Here is a 24305-nt window from a genome sequence, read left to right on the forward strand (position 1 = left end):
GAGCTATGATGGCTTTCTATTAGCTTTATGAGAGGATCAGAGGATTCATTTTAATCCATGGAGTTTATTTTAGACTGATTAAGCAGATAGTTATTCTTTTATGGGTCCTTCTTCCTTTGTGATTAAAGTCACACTTGTTTTTTGCCCAACTTGTTTCTACAAAGTTTTTTATGTCGTGTCAGGATGGTCTATCATGTGACTGGTAAATTTTCCAAGTCACTGACGTGAACTAATTTATCTTGCGAAAGACAACTTTTACAATCAGTTTCATATTCTGTGAAACGACATTAAGCCCACTGATCTTTTCTATGTCTAAAATGCATACAAAACTCTAAAACCAGCATTTAAATCCCAGGTCATTTATTCTTGACTAAAATGTGTGATCCAGACCTACGCTTTTTATTCGTTCTCAGAGTTTCTCATTAACTGCACACTCTGGGAAAACCTGGGAGTCATACCACTGTGTGCAAATTTTATGTTGCTCCTCTTTTAATGCTATTACAGCCTATATATATAGCATACAACAGTTGCTTCCTAGATTATCCATTGCAACATCTTCATATAATGTTTCATATTAAGGTTTATCTTTTATCATTGTTCTTTTTAATAACTACCAGTCAAAGAAATGCATTATATTGCAATACATTTTTTTTTTTTTTTTTTTTTAAATCATATCATGTGTTGTGATGGCTCGGTTTGTACATTGGCTCAGCATTGCCTGTGAATTTAGTGGCTTGTCCACCTTTCCAATTGCACCTGTTCAGAAACCTCAATATTTGTTCACATGTCAAGTTTACAGTTCTGTACATGGTGGTATTTTTCTCTGAAGGTTGAGTTTAGTAAATGTGAATTCATTATTAAGATAGGGAAAGTGGACAAAGGCAAAACTGGACAGAGCCCTGGGTGGGGCTATTGGGTGCAAAGTTGGCACCAGATCGGATTTTACTGGACGGACTGATTTTATAAAGTGCATTCCTACTTTGCAAACACTGCTTAGATCAGAGCAAAAGTTGCAAGATCTGTTTTTGGACCACGTCCTCATTTCAAGAACCATATTCCTCCAAGCGTTTTTCTTTTAGAGGCGGCTGGTGGGAGCTAATGTGCAGTGGGAATAGTTAATAAAAATGAAATACATGGAATATAAAGTGAAAGCATAGGAAGCCACGTGCACCTGAGCTGCAACCAATTATACACTTTTTACAGGTTTTTGAAAATCTGATAAACTTCATGTGATAAGCAATGGTTATTCAGCGCCAAGAAAGTCTTCGGGGTGAATGTGTGTTTTACAAACATATACTACATTAAGTTAAAAGTTTCCGTTGTATATTCCGACTCAATATTTAGGGGGGTGGCGTGCATAGGACTAATATTTTATTGTATCCCTTTTTCAGTTATTATTGTTAATACTGATTGTAGGGGAAGATAAATAAATCATTTAGATGCAATTCTGCATCACATTTGTATCTACATCGAACTGTGACGCCCATAGCAGCCATCTCCACCCCCAACTCAACAAAACTGTGCCAAAAATAAAGTAATTATGCCGATAAACCAGTCTTACCTGTACTGGAATGCGTTTGGCAATATCTGCGATCAACTCCACATTTGCATAGTTGTTATTGTTAGCTCCTCCAGGTACTGGTACGTAGTGATCGGCCATTTTGATGTATTCTAAAAGGACAATCGAATTTATGAGGTTTTGTTAAAAACAAGAGCTTGTTAAACAAAACTGCTCAACAGGAATGATCTGTGGCATCAGAAAACAACCTACGTAAAAGCATTTCAGGGCCACTCAAACAAAAGCATTATCAAGGGTTAGTATAACAGTCGTATCCACATGTGTCCACTCCATGAACCTGGTTAATTGACACCTGACGCAGACCTGTAAGATATTTCAAGTGTTTGCTGCTGCATCTGTGACTGTACCAGTAATTTCCAATGTGTATTTTATAAATGTAGACTTGCGTTTTAGTTATTTGAAAATACTTCTCTGGTGCAAGAAAGTTGCTAAAATGTGTCCTAGGTATGAGATGAAAAAGCTGAAGACCTGTAGTATTGTGTTGGCGGGTACAATGCTCTTTGCTCCATGTTCCCATTGACCAGCAACCAACTTTGCATCTTACACCACGTTTACAATCATTATACAGTTTATTTTTCCATTGTCAATCCATGGTGCACTTCCTAACTTCCTAGATACACAATCCAAAATTTCGCTTTTATTCATCCACCCTGGATTGAATTTGGAGTACCGTATTATACCTTTCATCACTGAAAATGGGGTTTTTCCTACAGAAGCATGACATGTTGTTCTGTATGTCCATGCCATTATTTTATTTCACTTTTCCACAAGACATTGCTTTTGTTAGAGAGGTGTAAGATCTCTTTGATATTTCAGTTCACCCTTTCTACTATACAAATTTCCTCTAGGGCGATGGAGGGCTGTGAATCTTTGCTCAATGCCAAAGGCTTTTAGGTATTCTTTTTATTTCTGTGGACTTAAAATGTCTTCCACTGTCGGAAAGTATAACTCATTTTATTCAAGACATCATAGCACAGGTGTAGCATCCACATTTAGCCAGAAAATAATGCAGGCAACATTCATAACCCTTATATATACAGAGAATATAGACCATGGAATGGCAAACAGCATTCTACCTTACGAAACAATTCTACAAGACCCTCTTTTTTCGGGTGCCCCATCTGCAATCTTACACATGCACACTCAAATTGAAAACGTATGAATTTAAAATGCTGAAAGTCTTTTAGGCAATTTACCACAAATATAACCCAAATGATATTCGTGGGGCACGAGAGTAAAAAACAAAAAATGTACCTGTCCAATCAATAAAGCCAGAGGCTACCCCAGTGGGAGCAAAATTCCATTATAATTTAGAGGTTATCGGCCCCTAAAGAACCTGGCATTTAAAGGTTTCCTAAGAAGGGCCAGACCTGGCCCTTTTCAGTACAACAAAGGGCGATAGGACATATAACTGCTAATAGGTCTGTGGGGGCAGTCTTGTGCACCCAGGACTGGACATACTTCGTAATGTCAAGACAGAAAAAACATTTTGGGAACAAGGGCGTTAAACAGGGAAAGAGACAAACATCACTGAGCCCCCCAAAACGGCTCTGGACCAGTTATAAGACATCTGGCTTCCCCTGAGGAAGTCTTGGAGAGCTCTTTCAAGATGCTAATGTACCTGCTACTCAGCAACTTGTTACAAGTGATTAGGCCATGAAAAGTGGCTTATGAGCATGCAAAGTCATATTAAACAATGGAACCAGCGTAGGATAGACTTGGTATTCAAAAACAGTAAACTGAAATGAATATCGGTATTCATCTGAGTAACAGAAAGAGGCCCATGAGGCAGAAGGAGACATTAACAAAGGTCAACAAAACTGTCTATGGTATAAACAAAATTGGATGACTATTCTCAAGAATCCACAGTAAAATCACATGGAGAAAATACAATGGCCAAACAGAAAAAAAAAGAAAGATGGCGGAAGGCAAGTAAAATACAAGATAACATGTTAAATGTATGAAGACAGAAATAAGTGTAAAAAGTGATTTAACAATAAGAAAGCAAAGTTGAAGCGTCATAATCTAAAGTAGATAGTAAAGGAAGGACTTATCTGTGAAGCAAGCGAGAAGAAAGAAGATGCTGTCCACCATACACAGGTTTGTACAATAATTATTTGCTTTGTTACATCACTTTGACTGTGAGGTCACGTATCTGTCATCCATGCAGCGTTCAGAGGCACATACTTAAGCATGGTTGAAAATATCAACCTGCACTTCTAGTACAGACTCCAGAATTTAGGCTGCACATTACTGTCAAGGTGTGCGTACATAAAGGAATACAGACTTACTACTGTAGTTCCAGATCTACTGACTTTGACGATGCTGTGCAAGTAGCTATCTTGGAACAGACATTGTTATAGGCCAATATATTAAAGTCAATATTTTCTTAATAGTCATCTGTGCATACTGTTAGGCTCCTGCGCAGCTATAAACTTTATTAAAGGCATGATGTACATGGACAGCAAACACTAAAAATAGCTGACTTTAATCATTCACCGCTGTTTGCTTGTCCTAGAAAAAGTCTTGGTCTGGTCCAGCAACAGCCAATAGTCTTTACTGCTCTTAGGGGCTCAAGCAAAAGACTCACAGAAAGAGAAGCCCACCTGTCAGTGTGGGTACCGTCGGGGTCACACATCCACTTCTCATTCAATATAGACTTTCCAGAGCCATTGCTTTCCCTCTTTTATCCATCCGTATCAGTAGCAGGGTGTCATCAGGTAAAAGCTGGAAACGAAGCCTAAAGTTTATCGGCGCGTACATTAGATGGCACATAGAGATCCTATGAGATAATGGGTCGAGCTCCGTGACTTATCCCCTCTAGTGCAGTAGTACAGCGCAAACCCATCACCTATCATTGCCTATTCATCACAAAACACTACAACCACGTCTTAGCAACCTGTGTTTCCCGTGCCACAATCTTAGGATGCTCCATTAATAGGTGATAATCTAGGGCATTAGAAGCAGCAGACAAGTCCAAAGTAAGATGTTCCTCATGTAAGCTAGGGCTGAATGTTCCCAGTGTAGGGCAAAACACTGATTGATCCTGAGCCATTATTTGAAAGTGGGCCTGGAGTTGGCTACAGAATGCCGCTGCCATCATTTTACTCCTCAGTGGTAAATTAAAAAATAGGTCATACTGTCCATGTCCACTGGGAGCAAAGCCTTAGGGTGGAGGAGGGAGGGTCGAGAGGAAGAGTCACAACTACTCTTTTCAGTGAGAGTTACTTGCCCCTCTCATAACTGTAGATCACCAATCTTCACCACTAGCTGCCTTCTGAGCTACCATCCTATGTTGCGCAAGGCTTCAGGAGGAACAAAGTGCACCTCTGCTTGTTCCGCTGCCGGACAGCCCGATTCTCCTTACATAAGCTCATTTGAGACCACCTGCAGCCTGTACCTCTTCAATCAGAATCCTGCCTAGTGTTTGGCCTACTCCTCCTGTGCTCTGTACGACATTTTCAAAAACAAACAAGACTGTTGTATATTGCTTAGCAGTAAGGTGTAAAGCTTTTTAAAACTGTACATTAGGTAGATTAAACCTTAACAGCAGTGCCAAATTAGGAAACAATGCTGGGGTGGTTGGTAGAGAGATGGAGTGTTTCTCTCTCTCATGTCTTCTAAGAGATAGCTCTTTTCCCTTAATCACAGTGTGGAGGATTGATGGGAGGTGACGAAAGCGAATGATCTAGACCGCTGTGTTTGGTCCTTTGATGCCCCTAATCTCTCTTTTTTTTTTATTTACCAAAACAAAGCACTATACATTATCATATACTATAGATGTAATACAAATAATTTAATATAGTACATATATTATATAAAAAGCAAATTGAGCAATTGTCACCAACACACAGATCTACAATTACCTAAAATAGTAACATTTTAAACTGCATAAGGGAAAGGGCATCAACAGGATAGCCACACCAAATCGTATTGGTTCACCAACTATTTAAAGCCTAGTTTGCAAATCTTTTTTTTTAATGATTTTATTTGCTTTTAATTTCTGAACAGGCAGAGTCTAAGGCGGCAGCAGCATATCTCGAAAGTCAAAAACTGTGGTCTGTAGATAATCACAGAGGTCATTCAAACTTTAAGATAGGAGAGAGGCCACATACCGTTTATGGTCTATGGGAGCAGTGATCCCAGGTTTTGTCACACAACACTATATGGCATTCAAATTACACATCCAGAACGTAGAAGGGTCAAGGGCTTTTTAAGGTGGATGTGGTAATATACAGGTCATTCTGAATACACATCATGCCTCCTTTCCCATCCGTCCAACCAGCACTAAACATTTAAATGGCAAACAAGACTTTCAAAGAACACTCCATCAGCTGTATTGCCAACACATTCTGAGGGTTAACACTCCTCTTGCACTCCAATCTTCCACTATATCACTCGCTAATGCTACACGCATAAGGTGACCAAAGTATGGTTACTCTCTAAAGGGGTGGCGAGTGGCTGTTTGCATTCAACGGATGTGCCGAGGGAGGTTTATCAGCAGAATGTCTACCAAGTAATAGTACGAATTTGTACCAGGTAGATGCCCATCAGTGCCTCTCACGGCAACTGTCGTCCATACAAGCACTGACGATTCTGCTATGACCGACTTATGAGCAATGCTCAACTAGTCAGGGATCCCAAGGGACTGCATTGCCATCCAGCTCATAGCCCGCCTGTGATTGGCCAACAAAAAGGAGAGGCCTGTGATTCTACATTTCCGTTTCCCCACTTTTGGAGAGCCAAATAGGCCCAACAAACATGTATATGGTGTATTAGACCAGGATTGACCAGTGATAATGTCCCAACCTCAGATGTTCTGTCTATCCGGAAAGTCATTGACTGACTAAGAAATCCTAACAGAAGCGCAACGTTCACAAAATTCAGTGCAACACCGATTACAACATGCACTATGGTAAGAAAAGTTGGAATATTACAACCGTTGAATAATTGTTTTCCAGACTCAGACCTTTTCACTTTGACACCCTAAAAATCAGTTCTTATGAATTTATAATGGAGGACATTTTATTGTACAACTGAAGAGGTTGCTCAATCTTCCAAAGGCAGCGATCATCGTCTAGCAACCAACAACGTTACCAACATCAAATTATGCCTTATATGTTTACCCTCCGAAACCTTTAAGTACAGGCCAAGAAAGATCATTCAAACCCTAGATATGTAGCTGCACTAATATGTCTACAAATCACCTACCAATATAACATAATCGGAGGAGGGTAGGGGAAAACAAGCACAAACATTCAAGTCCTCATCCCAGATACTGTAACTTGCATAAACAGGAATTGGTTTCTCAAGTAGATGAACTGCCGCACAGACAGTACGGTACTTACAATATTGAAGTATTTCTGATTAGCACTGATCAACAATCTGTGTTTTAGTCAATAAGGAGCCTGCCACTCTAGTCTGCTTAGCTTCAAACTAAGAGGGCACGAGGCTAAAGAATGCAGCACTCTTAGTCTGAGTAATTAATTTATTTAGGCACTTCCCAGGGCTCAAACAAACATATACAAGAATATTAACGTGAGCATTTAACTTGAATGCAGCAAAACACATGCAGCTACTAAAATATTAACAGTAAGTGAATAATAATCAGAAAAAAATGCAGTATACCCGCAATTAATATGTATGCAGTACACATATATTTATGGCTGCACACAGTAAAGCTAGATAATTAAGAATTAAAAATGCATCGCCATGGGGATCGAATCCAACATCCTTGTCCCTGCCACTGTCAAGCTGTGGAACCGTAGTCAGCTGAGACCAGAGAAATTTGCCACAATGGGACTCTGATTTTTCCAAGCAATACGTCCACCCTCAGAAATTAGCTCCTTCTGCCTGAGCGCCAGGTTTCCCCACCGTATAAACTTAAGATGAAGGTTCTTGCAACCTCCCTTTGAGTAAATTGTGAAATTCAAGCGTTGGCTGTACTTGATCAGTGTTGAAAACACAAAAGGATTTGCCAGATCCCAATGTGCATTTCCAAGACAGAGCTGTACCCTTCTCTGCTATAAATATTCTCATCCTTGTACACTCTTATAATTGTTGCATCCCTCATGTTATGTTCCCTTCACTGATGAGAATAGCGAAAACATTTTCAATGTAGAGATAAAGCTGTGCGTGGAAAAAATACCTGCACCACCCAAGTGACCGCATTTGAAGCTAAGCTAAGCACAAAATGGAGTCAGTGGTCAGGATGGAATCGGCGGTTATATTCATACGCCTCCAGAACAAAATAAATAAGCTGTATTCTCCCTACAAGTGCTCACTATACAGCCACGACAGGGCAATGTTTTAGCACACAGCAGTTTAAATTTAAATGTTTTGAGTTTTCATCCTGTTACAAACCTAAGCATAATCCCTGAACTAATAGAAGTACGAGAAATGAAAATTCTACCGTAAAGCAAAGAAGAGAACCTATACCGCTTACCCTTTCCACTCTTATCTGCAATACTTTCTTTTAACTCCTTCTTCTTAAGCTCCTTAGTAAATGTTACCACTGCTCTTGCTCGAAACGCCAGTGTACGTTGTGTTTTTATCAGTCTACTGAGGTTTGCACTCACTTCGCGATCCCTAAGGATGAGCTATGATAAATCTGACTTAATTTAGGCAGGATAACCGGATAGGTTTTTAAAAACCTTGAGTTATTATAGGCAAGTGAACTCCAGCTCATAAAATAAAATAAATAAATTTTAAAAAAAAATGTATCCCTATTTGCGATTTTGTATTTAGGGAATCGCAAATTGCAATTCCCTATTTGGAGTTACAATTTTAGGGAATCACAAAAAAATTGTGATTCCCTAAAATGGGACTACCAATGCCTTTCATACATTCGGAAAGACTATTCTGCATTCTCAAACAGTGGAATTTTGCGATTCGCGCCGTTTGTGAATGCAAAATACTTAGATACATATGGCCCATAGTAGGAGGAGAAAAGAACAACAAGTTAGTTACCTTGGGTAATGCTTTTTCTGGTGGTAAGTGTTCCTGCAAGCAGCTAGGTTGAGACATGCAGCTTCATGTTGGCTTCATTCCACCCCTGAAGAGACAAAGCAGAAGCACATACAAGCGCCACTCCTGTGGATGTACCGGTCTGCAGATCTCTGGAAACTTTTTAGCTGGTAAAAGAAGACCATTCCACAGAAAGAAGAGGTGGGAGGGCAGTGGGGAACTGCAGATTCCACACATTTATAAAAAGATACCAAAACAGTCTCCTCTCTAAGGTAGATGGTATGTGGAGTGAGCTCAGAACAAAAAAAAATTCAGGACCAATTGAGCAAATGCTATTTTCGTCAGACCTGGTTGACACAACAGTCGTACTTCATAAACGTGTGCATGTAGGAAAGTGCCCTGTTTTTGGCATGGTTACCCCAACTTTTTGGCTGCTGTCAGCGTGTTTTTGACTGTGTTCACTGGGATCCTGCTAACCAGAACCCCAATGATTGTGCTCTCTCCCTCTAAATTTGGTTGTCCCTGTCTTGGTGCACCCCACAATTGGCATACTGGTGCCCCCATGTAAGTCCCTTGTATATGGTACCTAGGTACCCAGGGGTACCAGGGTTTCCCCATGGCCTGCAGCATGTATTATGCCAGCCATTAGGAGCCCATGCAAAATGTTTCTGCAGGCCTGCCAAAGTGGCCTGTTTGCAAAGGTCCCTGCACTAGGTCACTAAGTCAACCCTATGGCACGGTGCAAGTACTTGTGTGTGACGGCACCCATGCATGAGCAAACGGTGCCCCTATGAACTCCAGCTCCATTTTCAAGGACTTCGTAAGTGCGGGGAAGCCATTTTACCAGTGTGCTGGACAGAGTGTACTGGTGTCCAGCTAAATAATGGTAACTCTGAACCTGGGCATGTTTGATATCAAACATGTCTGAATTATACCCCAATACTGTTGCCAGTATTGGTTCTATGATTCCATGCATTCTGGGGGCTCCTTAGAGGACCCCCAGCTGTGCGCCTACCAGTTTGCAGGGTTTTCCCAGGCAGCCCGCACTGCTGCCATCCACGGACAGGTTTGTGCCCTCCTGCTGCTTGACAAGATCAAGCCCTAGGCAGAACAAAGGATTTCCGTTGGGAGTTGGAGGCAACACTCTCACTCTTTGGAAACAGGTGTTACATGGCTTGGGAGGGGTAGCCTCCCCAAGCCACTGGTATGCTTTGAAGGGCACATTTGGTGTCCTCCTTGCATAAACCGTATGCACCTGTCCAGGGAACCCCGGTCCCTGCTCTGGCGTAAAACTGGACAACGGAAAGGGGAGTGACCACTCCCCTGTCCATCACCACCCTTGGGGTGGTGCCCAGAGTTACTCCAGGTGGCCACTTGATTCTGCCATCTTGAATCCAAGGTGGAGAGGCCACTGGGAGCATCTTAGCGGCCAGGTCAGGCAGGTGACATCACAGCCCACTACCAATAGGTTGTCACCCTGCTAGGTGACCAATCTCCCTTCCTGGGCTATTTAGGGTCTCCTTCAAGGGTGGGTCCTAAGATTCGACATGCAAGATTCCAGCAGGACTCCTCCGCATCGTTTACTTAATCTTCTGGCCATCGGGACTGCAACTGGACCCTCCAGGAACCGACAATCTGCAACTCCAGCGACGACTCCGGTTTGCAACATTGTTTCTCCGCCCCCTTCCATCAACTGCAACATTTCCCTGGCTGTGCATCTTCTGAGGGCGATGAGTCTTCAGCCTGCACAAGAAAGAAGAAGGATTCTCCCTTCGAGTGAAGGAGTCACTACCCTGCATACGCAGGCACCAACTGCAACGACGTCCGGCTGCGTGGATCTTCTCTCCTGCAAAACCATGTGGATCCTGCATGTAGCCAAGTAGCCTCTTTTTAGCATGGTTACCCCCACTTTTTTGCTTGTTTGTCAGTGTGTTTGACTGTGTTCACTGGGATCCTACTAACCACGACCCCAGTGATTATGCGCTCTCCCTTCTAACTTGTACCATTTTCACCCCACATTTGGTATACTGGTGCCCCCATCTAAGTCCCTACTATATGGTACCCAGGGAACCCCCATGGGCTGCAGCATGTATTATGCCACCCATGGGGCGCCCATGCAAAGTGTTCAGCAGGCCTGCCATTGTACCCTGCGTGAAAAGAGTGCAAGCAGCCTTTTCATTACAGGTCACTGCAAGTCACCCCTATGGCAGGCCCTCCTAGCCCAGACAGCAGGGTGCAAGTGCCTGTGTGTGAGGGCACCGCTGCACTAGCAGAGGTACCCCCACGAACTCCGTACCATTTTCATGAACTTCATGAGTGTGGGGATGTCATTTTATGTGTGTACTGGACATAGGTCACAACCTATGTCCAGCTACATAAGTGTAACTCGGACTTAGGCATGTTTGGTATCAAACATGTAGGAATCCTACTCCAATACTGTTGACAGTATTGGAAGTGATTCCATACACTCTGGGGGCCCCTTTGAGGACCCCCAGCTTTGCACCTAACAGCTTTCCATGGTTTTCTGGGCAGCCGAAGCTGCTGTCACCCCCTTCAGACGGGTTTCTGCCCTCCTGCTTCTTGAGCAGCTCAAGCCCAGGAAGGCAGAACAAAGGATTTCCTTTGGGAGAAGGGGCTAACACCCTCTCGATTTGGAAAAAGGTGTTACATGGCTTGGGAGGGGTAGCCTCCCCAAGCCACTGGTATGCTTTGAAGGGCACATTTGGTGCCCTACGTGCATAAACCAGTCTATACCACTTCTGGGACCTCCAGTCCCTGGCTCTGGCGCTAAACTGGATGATGGAAAGGGGAGTGACCACTCAGCTGTCCATCACCACCCCAGTGGTGGTGCCAAGAGCTCCTCAAGAGGGTCCCTGGGTTCTGCTATCTTGAATCCAAGGTTAGCAGGGACCTCTGGGAGCATCTGAGTGGCCAGGCCAGACAGGTGATGTCAGAGCCCCCTCCTGATAGGTGGTTACCTAGCTAGGTGACCAATCCCCCTTTCAGGGCTATCTAGGATCTCTCTCTTGGGTGGGTCCTTAGATTCGGCTTGCATGATTCCATCAGGACTCCTCTGCAACCTCTACTTCGACTTATAGCCACTGGAACTGCGACTGGACCTTCCAGGAACCGAAAAGCTGCATCCACGACAAAGACTCTGCTTGCAACATTGTTTCCACGGTTCCTTCCAGCTTCTGCAACATTTCCCCGGCTGTGCATACTCGGAGGGTGGCAAGTCTTCACTCTGCATGAGAAGGAAGAAGCAATCTCCCTTTGAGTGAAGGAGGAGTCACTCCCCTGCATCCGCAGGCACCAACTGCAACGACGACTGGCTGCTTGGATCACCTCTCAGCCTAAGCTGCGTGGATCCAGCATCACGAGGGTGGTCCGGAGTAATCCTCTTGGTCCTCCCTGCCAGCTGTTGAACTTTGGTGGAGGTAAGCCTTTGCCTCCCCACGCAGGACAGTACCCCAGTGCACTGCGTCTCTTGCATCTACCAAGAATTGTTTGCATTTCCTCCAAGGAATCTTTAAGGTCAGTGTAGCACCAGCCTCCAGCACTCCTTCCTGCGACGCACAGCCCTCTGCGTGCTTCTCGAGCGGTGTGGGACTCTTCTCCTGTTGTGCTGCGTGGGCTCTTTTATGGCTCAAGGTTTCTTGTCCAGTGGGTCTTCTGTGGCGGTTGCCTCTTCTTCTGCAGACTCTGCCTTGCTGGGGGTCCCCCTTGGAATCCCTCTGTGGGTTGAGTCCTCCTGGACCTTGCTGGTCCCCAGCAGCTCCACTTTTGCTTCACCGCGACTTCTGCCTTTGCCAAGGTCTATTGGTGACTCTTCCATGCAACTGACCAACTGCAATCATTTGTCCGGCGTGGGACGTCGACTGCATCCTCCAGGAACTCTTCACTTGCTCCAGGGCTACATTCCTGACTGTCTTCGTCCTACCGTCGACCAGCTCCTGCATCCACTGCTGGGTGGGTGGTAGCTCCTGCTCCCCCTCGACTCTTCTGTGACTTCTGGACGTGGTCCCCTTCTTCCACAGGTCTTCCTCTTCAGGAATCCACTGCTGTTTCTTGCAGTCTTGTCTGGGTGTAGCATATTCTTCTTTTTGGGGGGTTTGAATTCCTGGTTGCTGGGGGCAGGGGGGTGATATTGTGGTACTTATCTTTGGGGTTTTCTAGTACCCCCAGCTCCACTCTACACATTCCACTTACCTAGATGGGGATCCTATGTTCTCGATCCATTTTTTAGTATATGGTTTGGGCTACCCGTAGGGGCACTATTGTCTAATTGCATTTGCACTGTTTTCTATCACATTGTATCCTATTCCTGATAACTAGTGTATATAATTAGTGTGTTACTTACCTCCTATTTGAAGGTTGCCTCTATTACCTTTTGGCATTTTGTCACTAAAATAAAGTACCTGTATTTTTGCAACACAGAGTGTTTTCTTGCATGTGTACGAGTGGTGTGTGGCTACAGTGGTATTGTAGGAGCTTTGCATGTCTCCTAGATAAGCCTTGGCTGCTCATCCACAGCCACCTCTAGAGAGCCTGGCTTCTAGACACTGCCTACATATCACTGATAGGGGAACGCTGGACCTAGTATAAGGTTCAAGTACCATGGGTACCCACCACAAACTAGGCCAGCTTCCTACATTGGTGGCCGCAGTGGGATTAGCACTTGCAATGGCCTTACCACTCTGTCACTTGTTACTTTCCACAGGAAAGACCACTTACTAGCTAGCAGTACACACTGTACCTAGTATCAGGGACGTAGTCTCTTGGGTTTGGGTAAGGTAGGGGTCTAGGCACAGCCCTTACTCCAAACTTCTTTGGGAGACTCAGAGTAGTTAGGGATCCTACACCACTCTAGCTAGCTGACATGTCTTCAGTAGAGCACACCTCTTTGGCCATGGAGTCTCCCTGTGAAAACCTGACCTTCCAAAAACGTAGGTAGATGTGTGTCCTCAGAGGAAGAGGAAGGCTGGGAGAAATCCCAATAAGATTCTGCTTCTGGGTCTGCTCCCTCAGGATGACTAGGAACATGTTGGTAGCCAGGGGAGAAGGAGGAAGAAGACTCTGACCCTCCAGTGCTAGAGGAGGGAAACCTAGCCACTAAGCTGGGTCAGAAAGAACGCAGGGAGGATCAGAAAAACTCTAGGCACACCCACAGTCCTGTTAGTAGCACTGTTAGCAGTGTAAAGGGGGGGGGAGGTCACACCAGTAGATCCACCTTTGTCCGTAGAGGGCTGGTTGACAGGGTATCCAAGGTTACAAACAGATCTTCCTCTGCCCACTCTCACATCTCCTCAGTACCTGAGGGGACCCACTGTTCAACTCCAGGGGGATAATTCCCTAGACACAGAACTCAAGCAACTGAGACTGGAGGAGGCCAAACAGAGGCTGCAGCAGCAGAAGCTATCCCTAAATAGGGAGGCCGTGGCAGTGGAGAGTGAGGCAGGGGTTGGGGTTAGTACCCCATGGTGGCAGCAGCTTTAGTTTCAGGGAAGCTAGAGTCAAGGAGGACTTAGATGATTCCAGAAATCCAAACAACCTTGTCCCCCCCCGCTACAAGTTGGGGGATGTCATTTACAAGTGGTTCACAGCATGAGAGGGCTTGTAAGGCACAGAGGGTCTCCTCCCCCCCCCCCAACCCCCACCACCACCACCCAAAGACCGTGGTCTGATATCCTGTGGCTCTCCTTCTCTGACAAAGGGAGGGACTGACTTATCATTAACAGGGAGGAAGATGCTGACAACTACACAGTTGTGAAATTAATCTGCAGTTTTAGATGGGTTTGGTCTCACCTCTGAACAATACAGGATCAAGTTCAGGGAAACCAGAAAACCAGAAAAGAGTCCTCCCAGGATTGGGTTGATTTGTGGACTGCTCTGTTAAAGCTTTGGAAGGCTGGTTACATGGCAGCAAAGTCAGTGATTAACAGGGCTTGTACAATCTGATTTTGAGAGAGCATATTTTAAATACCTGTGTGTCTGATTTGTTGCACCAGTACTTAGTTGACTCACATCTAACCTCCCCCCAAGAATTGGGAAACAAGGCAGACAAATTGGTCAGAACTAGGTTGAGCCCAAAGCTTATACAGGGGGTGACAAAGACAAGAAAAAGAAAGCAGGTAAGTCGCCGGACAAGGGTGGGGACAAAAACAAAACTAAGGAGTCTTCATCAGGCCCACAAAACTCTGGGGGTGGGTCTAAAACCTCTTCCTCTTATATTAAAAAGTCTTGGTGTTGTTTGTAAAAACAAAGGTCATAGGCCAGGAGATAGCTCCTGTCCTAGGAAAGGCCCTGAGCCTTCCATCACTACTACCCCCACTTCCACTCCTAGTGCCCCTAGTAGCAGTAGTAGTAGTGGGACTACTGGCAGTAGTCAGTCCAAAAGTGTAGTTGGCTTCACCTTTGGGTCTGTAGTAGGACCTGGGGTAGATATAGAAACCCCAAAGACAACTTTTGTCTCTCAGGGTGGCACTGGCCTTGCCACCCTAGCTGCTTGTCCCCTTAACATGGATAAGTACAAGCAACACATACTGGTAAATGGTTTTGAGGCTAAGGCCTACAGGGACACAGGTGCCAGTGTCACCATAGTAACTGAAAAGTTAGTGTCACCTGAACAACACCTACGTGGTCACAAGTACCAAGTCACTGATGTGAATAACTCCACTGAGTGCCTCCCCATAGCTAAGGTAGAGTTTAGCTGGGGTGGGGTTATTGGACCTAAACAGGTGGTAGTCTGTCTCTTCTAACCTACCTGTTGAGTTCTGCGTAGGTAATGACCTGGAGTCCTCAGATTGGGCTGAAGTAGAGTTCCTCGCCCATGCAGCCATGCTGGGCATCACCAAACATTTGCTCACTTTAACCTCAAAATAAGCTAGAGAGAAAAGTAGGGAAGAGACCCTTGAGCCTGGAATAATGGCCCAGGACACTCCTAAAAACCCAGACAGGCAGGATACAAAATTACCTCCTGTCCACACTCCCACTGAAGATCCCACTCCTCTGAGGGAGGAAACCACGCCCAGGGTGGAACCTGTATCACAGGAGCCAAAAGCTACCACAACTGAGCTCCCAGGGGTAAAATAATTCCCTATGGAAGGAACCTAAGATAGAACAGCAACCCTGCCCCATCTTAGAAAACTTGGAGCAGCTCTCCTACCCTTCCAAGGAACATTTTGGGCAGCAACACTGCAACGCCCGGAACACTTTGGACAGCAACCCTGTCCTACTTTAGAGCCTTTAGGACAGCAACCCTCTCCTGCTCTACCCCTGTTAGGGAAGCAAACCTCCAGAGCCTTTAGGGTAGCACCCCTGTCCTGCTCTAAACCCCTTAGGACAGCAACCCTGCCCTACCACAGAGCCAGAGGGACAACCATCCTGCCCTGCTCTGATACACATTAGGCCACAACCTAAAGATAGGGAACCACAGGGCCCACAGTTTAACACATTTCAGGAGAAAATCTCAAACTGATAAGGTGGTCCACCTCCCCACAGGGAAGGGGCCACACAGTGGATGATACTGGGAGCCTCCACTCTAATGCAGTGCAATCTCCAATTAGTCAATAAAGGCTCATCTGCCAAAGTTAGCCTTATTATCCTTCGTTTGGGGAGCAGGGGGATGTAGGAAAGTAGCCTCTTTTTAGCATGGATACCCCCATTTTCTGCCTGTTTGTCAGTGTGTTTCACTGTGTTCAATGGGGTCCTGCTAACCAGGACCCCAGTGATTATGCTCTCTCCCTTCTAACTTGGTAACTTCTACCATTTTCACCCTACATTTGGCATACTGGTGCCCCCATGTGTGTCCCTAGTATATGGTGCCTAGGGCACTGGGGATCTAGGGGGATATGGGCTGCAGAATGTACTATGCCACCCATAGGGAGCCCATGCAAAGTGTTTACCGGGCCTGCCATTGCACCCTGCGTGAAAAGGGTGCATGCACCCTTTTTCACTAAAGGTCACTGCACCAAGGCTTGTTGGCTCTCCTTTCAAGGGATCTTCAAGCTCCATGTAGCCTGGCCTCCAGTACTCTTTCCTGCAAAGCACAGTCTGCTGCCTGCTGCTCCAGTGACGTGGGACTCTTCTCCAGGTGTGCTGAGTGGGCCTCACCACGACTCCTGTGCCTGCGAGTTGCCTGTCGGGGCTGCATCCTCGACTTCTGACTCTTGTCACTGCTGAAGGTGACCTGGCACTCCCCTCCGAGAGTTGAGTCCCCCAGGCCTTTCTGGTCCCCAGCAGCCCTGCAACTCTTCATCTAAGACTCTTGCCCTTGCCAAGGCTTGTTGGTGGTTCTTCCACACCACTGTGACTGGCTGCAACTCTTCTTCCGACATGGGACATTGACAGCATCACTTCTGGAACTCTTCTCCTGCGCTGCATAGCAGACTCCTGGTCTTCACCGTCGACCTGGTTCTGCATCTCCAGAAGGGTGGGTAGTGGCTCCTGCCCCAACTGGACACTCCAACTCCAACTCCAACTGGCATTGGTCCCCTTAATTCGCAGGTCCTCTTCTGTCAGGATCCATCTTCTGTTTCTTCTAGTCTTGCTTGGATCTTGCATAGTCTTTTGGGGGAAAAACAGGTACTTAACTCTTCTCTCCTGGTCGGTGGGGGAGCACTCTGGTACTTACCTTTTGGGGTTCCTAGTTTCATCAGGAATGCCCCTCCTTTGTTATAAATATAGAATGCTAGCATTCTAGTTGTTCAGTACAATACTGTGGGGAGGTTGAAGTCATGGGCAAGGACTCTAATAATTGAGGGCAGGTAGGAGTGTGCAGAGGCAACAAGATTACCACTGGGCAGGCGGGGGGGGGGGAGGCAGTGGCAGCACAATGGACCATGGAGGGCAGTGGAAACAGAGGCAGGGGAACAAATCAACCATGCAGGACAGGCAAAAGGGTCTGGAAGAATATAACAAACCAATGAGGGCAGAAGTAAGGTGAAGTGGCAGTACAACCATACATGCCAACAGACCTGATTCAGGCAGGAGACTCCCGATGTTTTTGAGCCCTAAAGTGCTTTATTTCATCTGTCTCTTTCTTAAAATCTCCAATATAGGTCAATGCAGAAAACAGATTCCCCGGTTTTCCTTTTCAAAATCTATGACTTACCAAGTTCACAATGTTGGCAAGAATGGTACACTGATCACAGAGGGCAGGAAGAATGGGGTAGGGACATGGACTCGGATAACAGAGAGCAGGAGGAACATGGGCAAGGGCACCAAACTGACTGTACAGGGCAGTCGTCGGGGGTTGCAGCAGCCCAATACACCACACCAGGTAAGCTGGACGGCAGCACAGCACAACTGACCATGAAAAGCAATTGGGGGGTGGGGAGGGGGGTGGCAGGGCCTTGCACATGGGCAACAGAGAGCAGAGGGGACAGAAGCAAGGGCAGAGAGCTGACCATAATGTACAAATATGAGGGGGAGTTGCAGCAAAATGGACCATGAAGGGTTATGAGGGCTGGGACAGAGGCATGACAACAGAAAACAAGGCAGGAGGGGGGGAAGATAGGGGCCGGCACATGGAAAACGGAGGGCAGGAGGCCAGGGGGCAGGGCAGAAACAGCATGTTGACCATGGAGGACAGCCAAGATGGATACTGGAAGCTCAACACATCATGGAGGGCAACAGTGAGACTATATTGGCATATAAAGACAACGGAGAGAAGGTTGGTGGGTGGCGTCAGGGGCAGCAAACTGACCACACAGGGCAGGTGGGAGGGACTGTGGCAGCACAAAAGACCATACATGGAAAGTGGGGGGGTTAGTGGGAGCATAAAGACCATGGTGGGCAAGAGGGAGGGGGCAGGGGTATGTACAAAGGACAATAGAGGACAGAAAGGACAGGTAGGGGCTGGTCACAGACAAGCAAGGTAAGGGGCTTCACAACAGACCAAGCAGGGCAGGCAGGAGGGGCAGTTGCAGCACAACAGAGCATGGAGGGCAGAAGGGAGTGGCAGCAAAAAGAACTATGGAGGACAGGAGGGAGGCGATAGGGGGATGGAACTCAGACAGGCATGGAAGATTTGACTGGGACAAGCGGCAGCCATCTGACCATGCTGAGCAGGTGGGAAGGGCAGTGCCATCTCAAAAGAACACTCAGTAGATAGGAGGGGCAGTGGCAGGTCCATGCAAACAGACATCAGAGGGCAGGGGGAAGGATGGTAGAGGCAGCAAGCTATGCACAGAGGCTAGTCAGGAGGGCAATGATAGGACACAGAATTGGGCAAAGGAGGGGTGGGCAAGGACATCAAGCTAAATGGAGGCCAGTGGGAGAACAGTGGGCTAAATCACAAAAGAGAGTACGGGGTTCTTGTAACATAAGTAGGTCGATAGTGTATCAACTGTGACACTAGACCACTCGTATACCTCGACTAGAGGTGAAATGTAAGTGAGCTGTGGAGTGGTGTAAGGTCTGTAAGGGGGATTTCCTTTACGGACTAGGTGGTCTCACACACTATATAGTGTCATGCTTCATCATATGACCACCTAGCCCCACCCAGGTAGGACAGTGCCACCTGGGCGGACTCAACCTCGCTGTTAAAAGAACAGGAGGCAGTGCGTAAATTAATTTAATTTCTGGAAAAGGGGATCCAGCTATGCTAGGGAAATAAAAACACCTACTCAGATACCCGGGTGAGTTTAATAGAGGGTTCTGTGTGGTGTGATTAAAAAGAAATGGGGAACCAGTGTGAGAGCAATGACTCACAAGGTCACCTATCTAAAAGAAGTAGCCGACATGTTTCTGCCCTTGTAATTGAGCTATGGAGGGTCTCTGGGCATTCATCAGGGCATTGGATCCCTGTTGCATAAGCTTCTTAAGCACTGCAGAAATAATCACGATAGAAAAGGGGTTGAGGAAGGGCCTACCTTAACCAAGGGAATACCTGGGGAGGACCTATAGTAAATAGGGTAAAAACAGACCAAAATTGATAGTGAAAAGGTAATACACAGCAAACCACAACACACGTGACATAATTCATGCAAGACGCAGGAGTACTGGTTGCAATTATGAATAACAGTTGCATCAATGCTAGCTATGCAAAGCGGACAATAGGCAAGGGAAGACAATTTCTTTCCCTAACACTCGAGGCTAATGGCCTCTGGTATCCTGGAGAGGGAGCGTCCCCTTATAGTCAGACTCTAGGGTTCGAGGGAAAAGGCAGAAGGGAAGAACAACAATTAAGATAGAGGGAGAAATACAAAGGAGGCGAAGAAGGGGGGTCTCAAGAGAGTGGAATTGAACGGGAGGGGAATGAGAGAGAAAGGAGGGTAGTCCATAATGGAGGAATGGTAGGAACCAAGAAAAGGGTTAAGACAAAAAAAGAAATCCGAAAAGGAGGTGAAACAAAGTCACTGGAGTGGGGGAAGAAGATCTGATGGTCAGTCCACAGGAACTTCATGTGGCACTTTGGACAAAAATGGAAATTAATCAGTTCCATTAGTAGTGCATATCTTTTTCTAAAGAATCGAGAAATGTTGGCACAAATGGACTCTGATCAGGTGCATCAATCCGACAGGCAATGTTTTTTTGGTCCAGAAAGGCAAAAGATCGGGCAAAGCATGTTCGAAAACAATACAGATGAATATAAGTGGGCAACAGAACGGGAAGAGTCCAACAATACGGTCTTGACCTGGAGCTCGGTGATACACGACTAGACCAGATGGTGGAAAAAACAATCTAACAATGGAGCCAATACGCATTACCAGCAAGAGGAGGAGTCACTCTCCCTTGTGACTCGAAAGACTTTTCAAAGAAAACCAACATTTCCGGACCCAATACTAGATAGCAGGAGTATGCACAGCATGTGTTTCTACAGCCGCACATGCCATCATACACATGTACATATATATACACACACACATACATACACACCAACACACACACACACACATAAACACAAACCAGTTTAGAGTCGTCGGATAGTTTTGTCAAACAGGCAGGATTGACCATATACCAATCTCCACTTATGCCACTATTCTGTAAATCTGACTTTTCCCTGGGAATGAACGCTACCAACTTGAAGACTGAAGAACTGAATGCTGCTTTACATTCAGGGATTCTTATAGAAAAGATACATTTAAAACTTTTGAAGACCTCAGGAAATATGGCATTTCAGAATCAAAGTACAGCTTTTGGCAACACTCCCAACTATTTACTGATGGGCCTTTAAGAAATCTCACACAACTTTCAAAAGGCTCCTCCAAGCACTCAGTTCTTCCAAGAATTTAGGGGGTTATTACAACTTTGAAGGAGGTGTTAATCCGTCCCAAAAGTGACGGTAAAGTGACGGATATACCACCAGCCGTATTACGAGTCCATTATATCCTATGGAACTCGTAATACGGCTGGTGGTATATCTGTCACTTTACCGTCACTTTTGGGACGGATTAACACCTCCTCCAAAGTTGTAATAACCCCCTTAGTGTCTAAAAGAAGTCACATCACTACGGTAACTCAGTAATGCTCATTCTGGTGAATACTCCAACTGCAGATTCCTTATACTTGGAAACATTCCTAGGCACCAGACTGGAGCATTCTTCGGTAATGCTTTTAAGAATAACTTTGGGAGAAATGTGAGTAAACACATCAAAACTACTGATCTAAATGGAGATAGTTGATCAGATAAAGGCAGACAGGATGAAAGGGCTAATAGAAAACTCAACTGTGCCCACTGCAAGGGCTTAAATAGACAATGTTCAAATTAACATATCTGTAGCTTTAACCTGTATATCATCGGTATGATGAGTACAACATCATGAAACGACTGCTCACAGAAACCTGCAGAGACAGACTTTGTTGAAGGACATCAGGCTGCACTAACTACTGCGCCCAGCATATCAGATTTAACTTTTGCTGCTCTATTGCTACTCATGGAAGTGTGAAGAGGACCTTCCTCTGTTGCTAAAACAAGAAGCTCTCTTTAAGATGGGAAGGCAAATGCTCCTTCCAAGGCGTTCCAGGTACCATATACTCTGGGTGCAGTCCATAATTATTAAGATGACTTGGGCTCGGGCTGTCCTGACTTTCCTCTTAACTTGATGTAGCAAAGGCAATAGCAGTAGTGCATACAGGGGATGCGTGTTCCACTAAAGTCAGAATGCATCTCCTAGTGACTTCTCTGGAGGACACTCCTGTGTGTACATTTGAGTTTACTTTGTGCAGCCTCTCTGATGGCAAAAACTCACTAGGCCATGCCCCTGTGGTCGTAGATGCCCCTTGCCACCTTGGGTGAAATGGCATTCGTGACCCGTAAGCGAATGTCTGCTCAGTTCGTCTACTCTTCCATCCAGAGATCTTGCTAGATCTCTGGCTACCAGAAATATATTCTGCTGTTCCAGCCACTGCTATAGATATATTGCCTCCTGGTGCAGGACTCATGAGCCCACTCAACCCTGACTCACATATAGGTCTCTGAACTCCACTTCCTCCAGGTGACTCTCTCCTACCCCAGTCATCTGGCATGAAAAGAAAGTCTGGGTGAGGAAGGGAGAGCACCCTCCACAGGTTTGGTTGCCATTTGGGTGCCACCACAGAAGATTCAGATCAGTCTCATGTAAGAATTGGAAGAAATCAGTGTCAGACCTGCTGCTGCTGGGCCTACTGAAACCACTTCAGGGTCTCTATATGCCAAAATGGGTTTTGGGGGGGTGGGGTGGGGGGGGGGGTGAGGAGGACACATGAAGCTATGAGGCCACAGAGACTCAGAGTTTCCCTCACCAAAACCCAGAATTGAGGCTAAAACATCAGAATCATATCCTGAGTGCCCCAGATTTGCTGCAGCAGCGTAGAGGCCTTGAACATCAATGTGTCCAGAACAATACCAAAGAAGCTAATTCTCTGTGTGAAGCACAGGTGGGTATTTGGTTTACTGTTGGAAAACCCAAAAAATTTAGGTGTGCGCAGGTCCTTCAGGAGTGGCCTATGACAGACTGTGGCCTGAGCAAGTAATTGTCAAAGTATGGGAACACATGCAATCGGAGCTCATAAAATGAGCAATAAGACAGAGAACACTTTTGGGAACACTTGTGTTTCATGGTAAGGCCAAAGAATATCATGGAAATTAAAAGTGTTACGACCCCATATGTATCTTCAGATAACGCCTGTGGAACTGCATGATGCATATTTAAAATCATGCATCCTGCAAGTCCAGGGACACCGTTCAGCCTCCTGAGTGCAGGGCAGAAAGAATCTGAGGCAGGGAGAGTTTCTTGAATTTGGAGGAAGTAGGGAGAATAACACCCCTCTCATTGAGCCAAAGCTGATAGTTGCTCAATGGCACCCTTGGCCAGCAGTAGGCTGGGAGGAAATGAAAGGCAGGGCATAGTCCGTTTGAATGATTGGCAAGACCCATCAGTCAAGTTTAATGCTTTTCTAGCCAGGAAGGAATTGTGGTATCCTGCCTCCTTCTGGCTGAGAGGTAAGGTTAAATAAACGACAGCAAGGGAGGAAGGGGTAGTGGAGAGCGGACCTGCTGGCGTTGGCCACCACCATCCCCTCTGCCCCAAAAGGAATGGGCCTCCTACTGCTGTACATGATGAGAGCACTGGCATGGTTGTACACTATCCCCCCTTGAATAACTCCTCAATTTCCTGTACTGTTGGTGGAACTACTTGGCGGGAGACAAGAGTTCTAAAAGTGCTTCTGTTGCTTAACTGTCTTTAAATCTTTTGAGCTTCAAAAAATCCTTCTGCCCAAATAATTGATTGTCATCTAAGGGCACTACGATAAGGGATGTAGGTGATCCCCTGAAACTCCAGTTGATTACATCCTGCTATGCCTTCTAACAATCCTGGGGACCAAACCAGCACATAAGACATACTTTCCTGCACCATTGCTATCATATTTGAGACAGCGAGGCCTTACGATCTACAGGTACAGCTGGCAAAATTTCACTGGCCATGTCCTATAAAGCAGGGTGACATTAGCCCAGGAGACACACCATGTTCAAGAACTCTAAAGTCAAACTTAAAAATAAAAATAAATAAAAAAAATATAAAAAGAGAACACTCTTCCGAAGGCATCAAGATGTTTCAACTCCCTTCCTGGAGGATTAGTCGCAAGGGGTGTAGGAGTGACTTTACTCATCAACCTCTATCACCAGGCTTTCAGGCAAAGGGTGCCTAAGCAGAAAATCAGGATCACCAAGGGACCGCCTACGTCACTTGATAGCTGGTCAACTGACTAGTGGACTGACTAGAGGGCCCAAGTAGGCCTTGGAAGGGTGTCTTTAAGAGTATTGTTAAATGATAATAGTGGTTCAAATGGCTGTCATCATCATAATCACGGGGAACACTTTAAATACCTTAACGTGTGTCAAATTCAGATGTAAATAAGTTCTCCAGCTTCTGATAGTAGTGGTGTTGAAGTAGAGTTGAAGGATTAGTCTGGCTGGTTGTGCTTTTGTGATCTTATTGCATGACATAAACAGGAAGGGAGCCAATCACTGTTCAGCTTCAGCAACTAGCATCTGAATCAGGTCCTCGGACTGCACCAGTATATAAGGGACAGACGTGGACCTTTAGGCTAAAGTGGAAGTAGGATTCCATGTCAGAAGGCACCTGGAAAATCGACTCAACGGGCAGTTGGTGCAAAGGATGGCCTGGCACTGTAAGTGGAATCTGGTGTCCGAAGGCATGCCAGAGAGAGAGCCAGAAGCATTTAAGAGTTGCAGCATTGCCTCTTTGAAAGCTACAATTTATTTTGAGGTTAATGAAAGCGCATTAAACTCTAGAATCTAAAAAAGTTTGCCTTT

General features: G+C 45.6%; 1 protein-coding gene across 7 annotated transcripts in view; it reads right to left on the reverse strand.

Annotated features, from left to right (window-relative positions):
* ACACB (acetyl-CoA carboxylase beta) overlaps positions 1-24305 on the reverse strand; it is a 1528264-nt gene that overhangs the window by 1167008 nt on the left and 336951 nt on the right. For all 7 annotated transcript variants that reach the window (XM_069214760.1, XM_069214756.1, XM_069214757.1 and 4 more), the window contains one exon: positions 1562-1671. In XM_069214760.1, coding sequence (XP_069070861.1) covers positions 1562-1671 — 110 coding nt within the window. The remainder of the gene's footprint in view (positions 1-1561; positions 1672-24305) is intronic.

The sequence above is a fragment of the Pleurodeles waltl genome, chromosome 11 (genome assembly GCF_031143425.1).
Source record: "Pleurodeles waltl isolate 20211129_DDA chromosome 11, aPleWal1.hap1.20221129, whole genome shotgun sequence".
In the NCBI taxonomy this organism is placed as follows: domain Eukaryota; kingdom Metazoa; phylum Chordata; class Amphibia; order Caudata; family Salamandridae; genus Pleurodeles; species Pleurodeles waltl.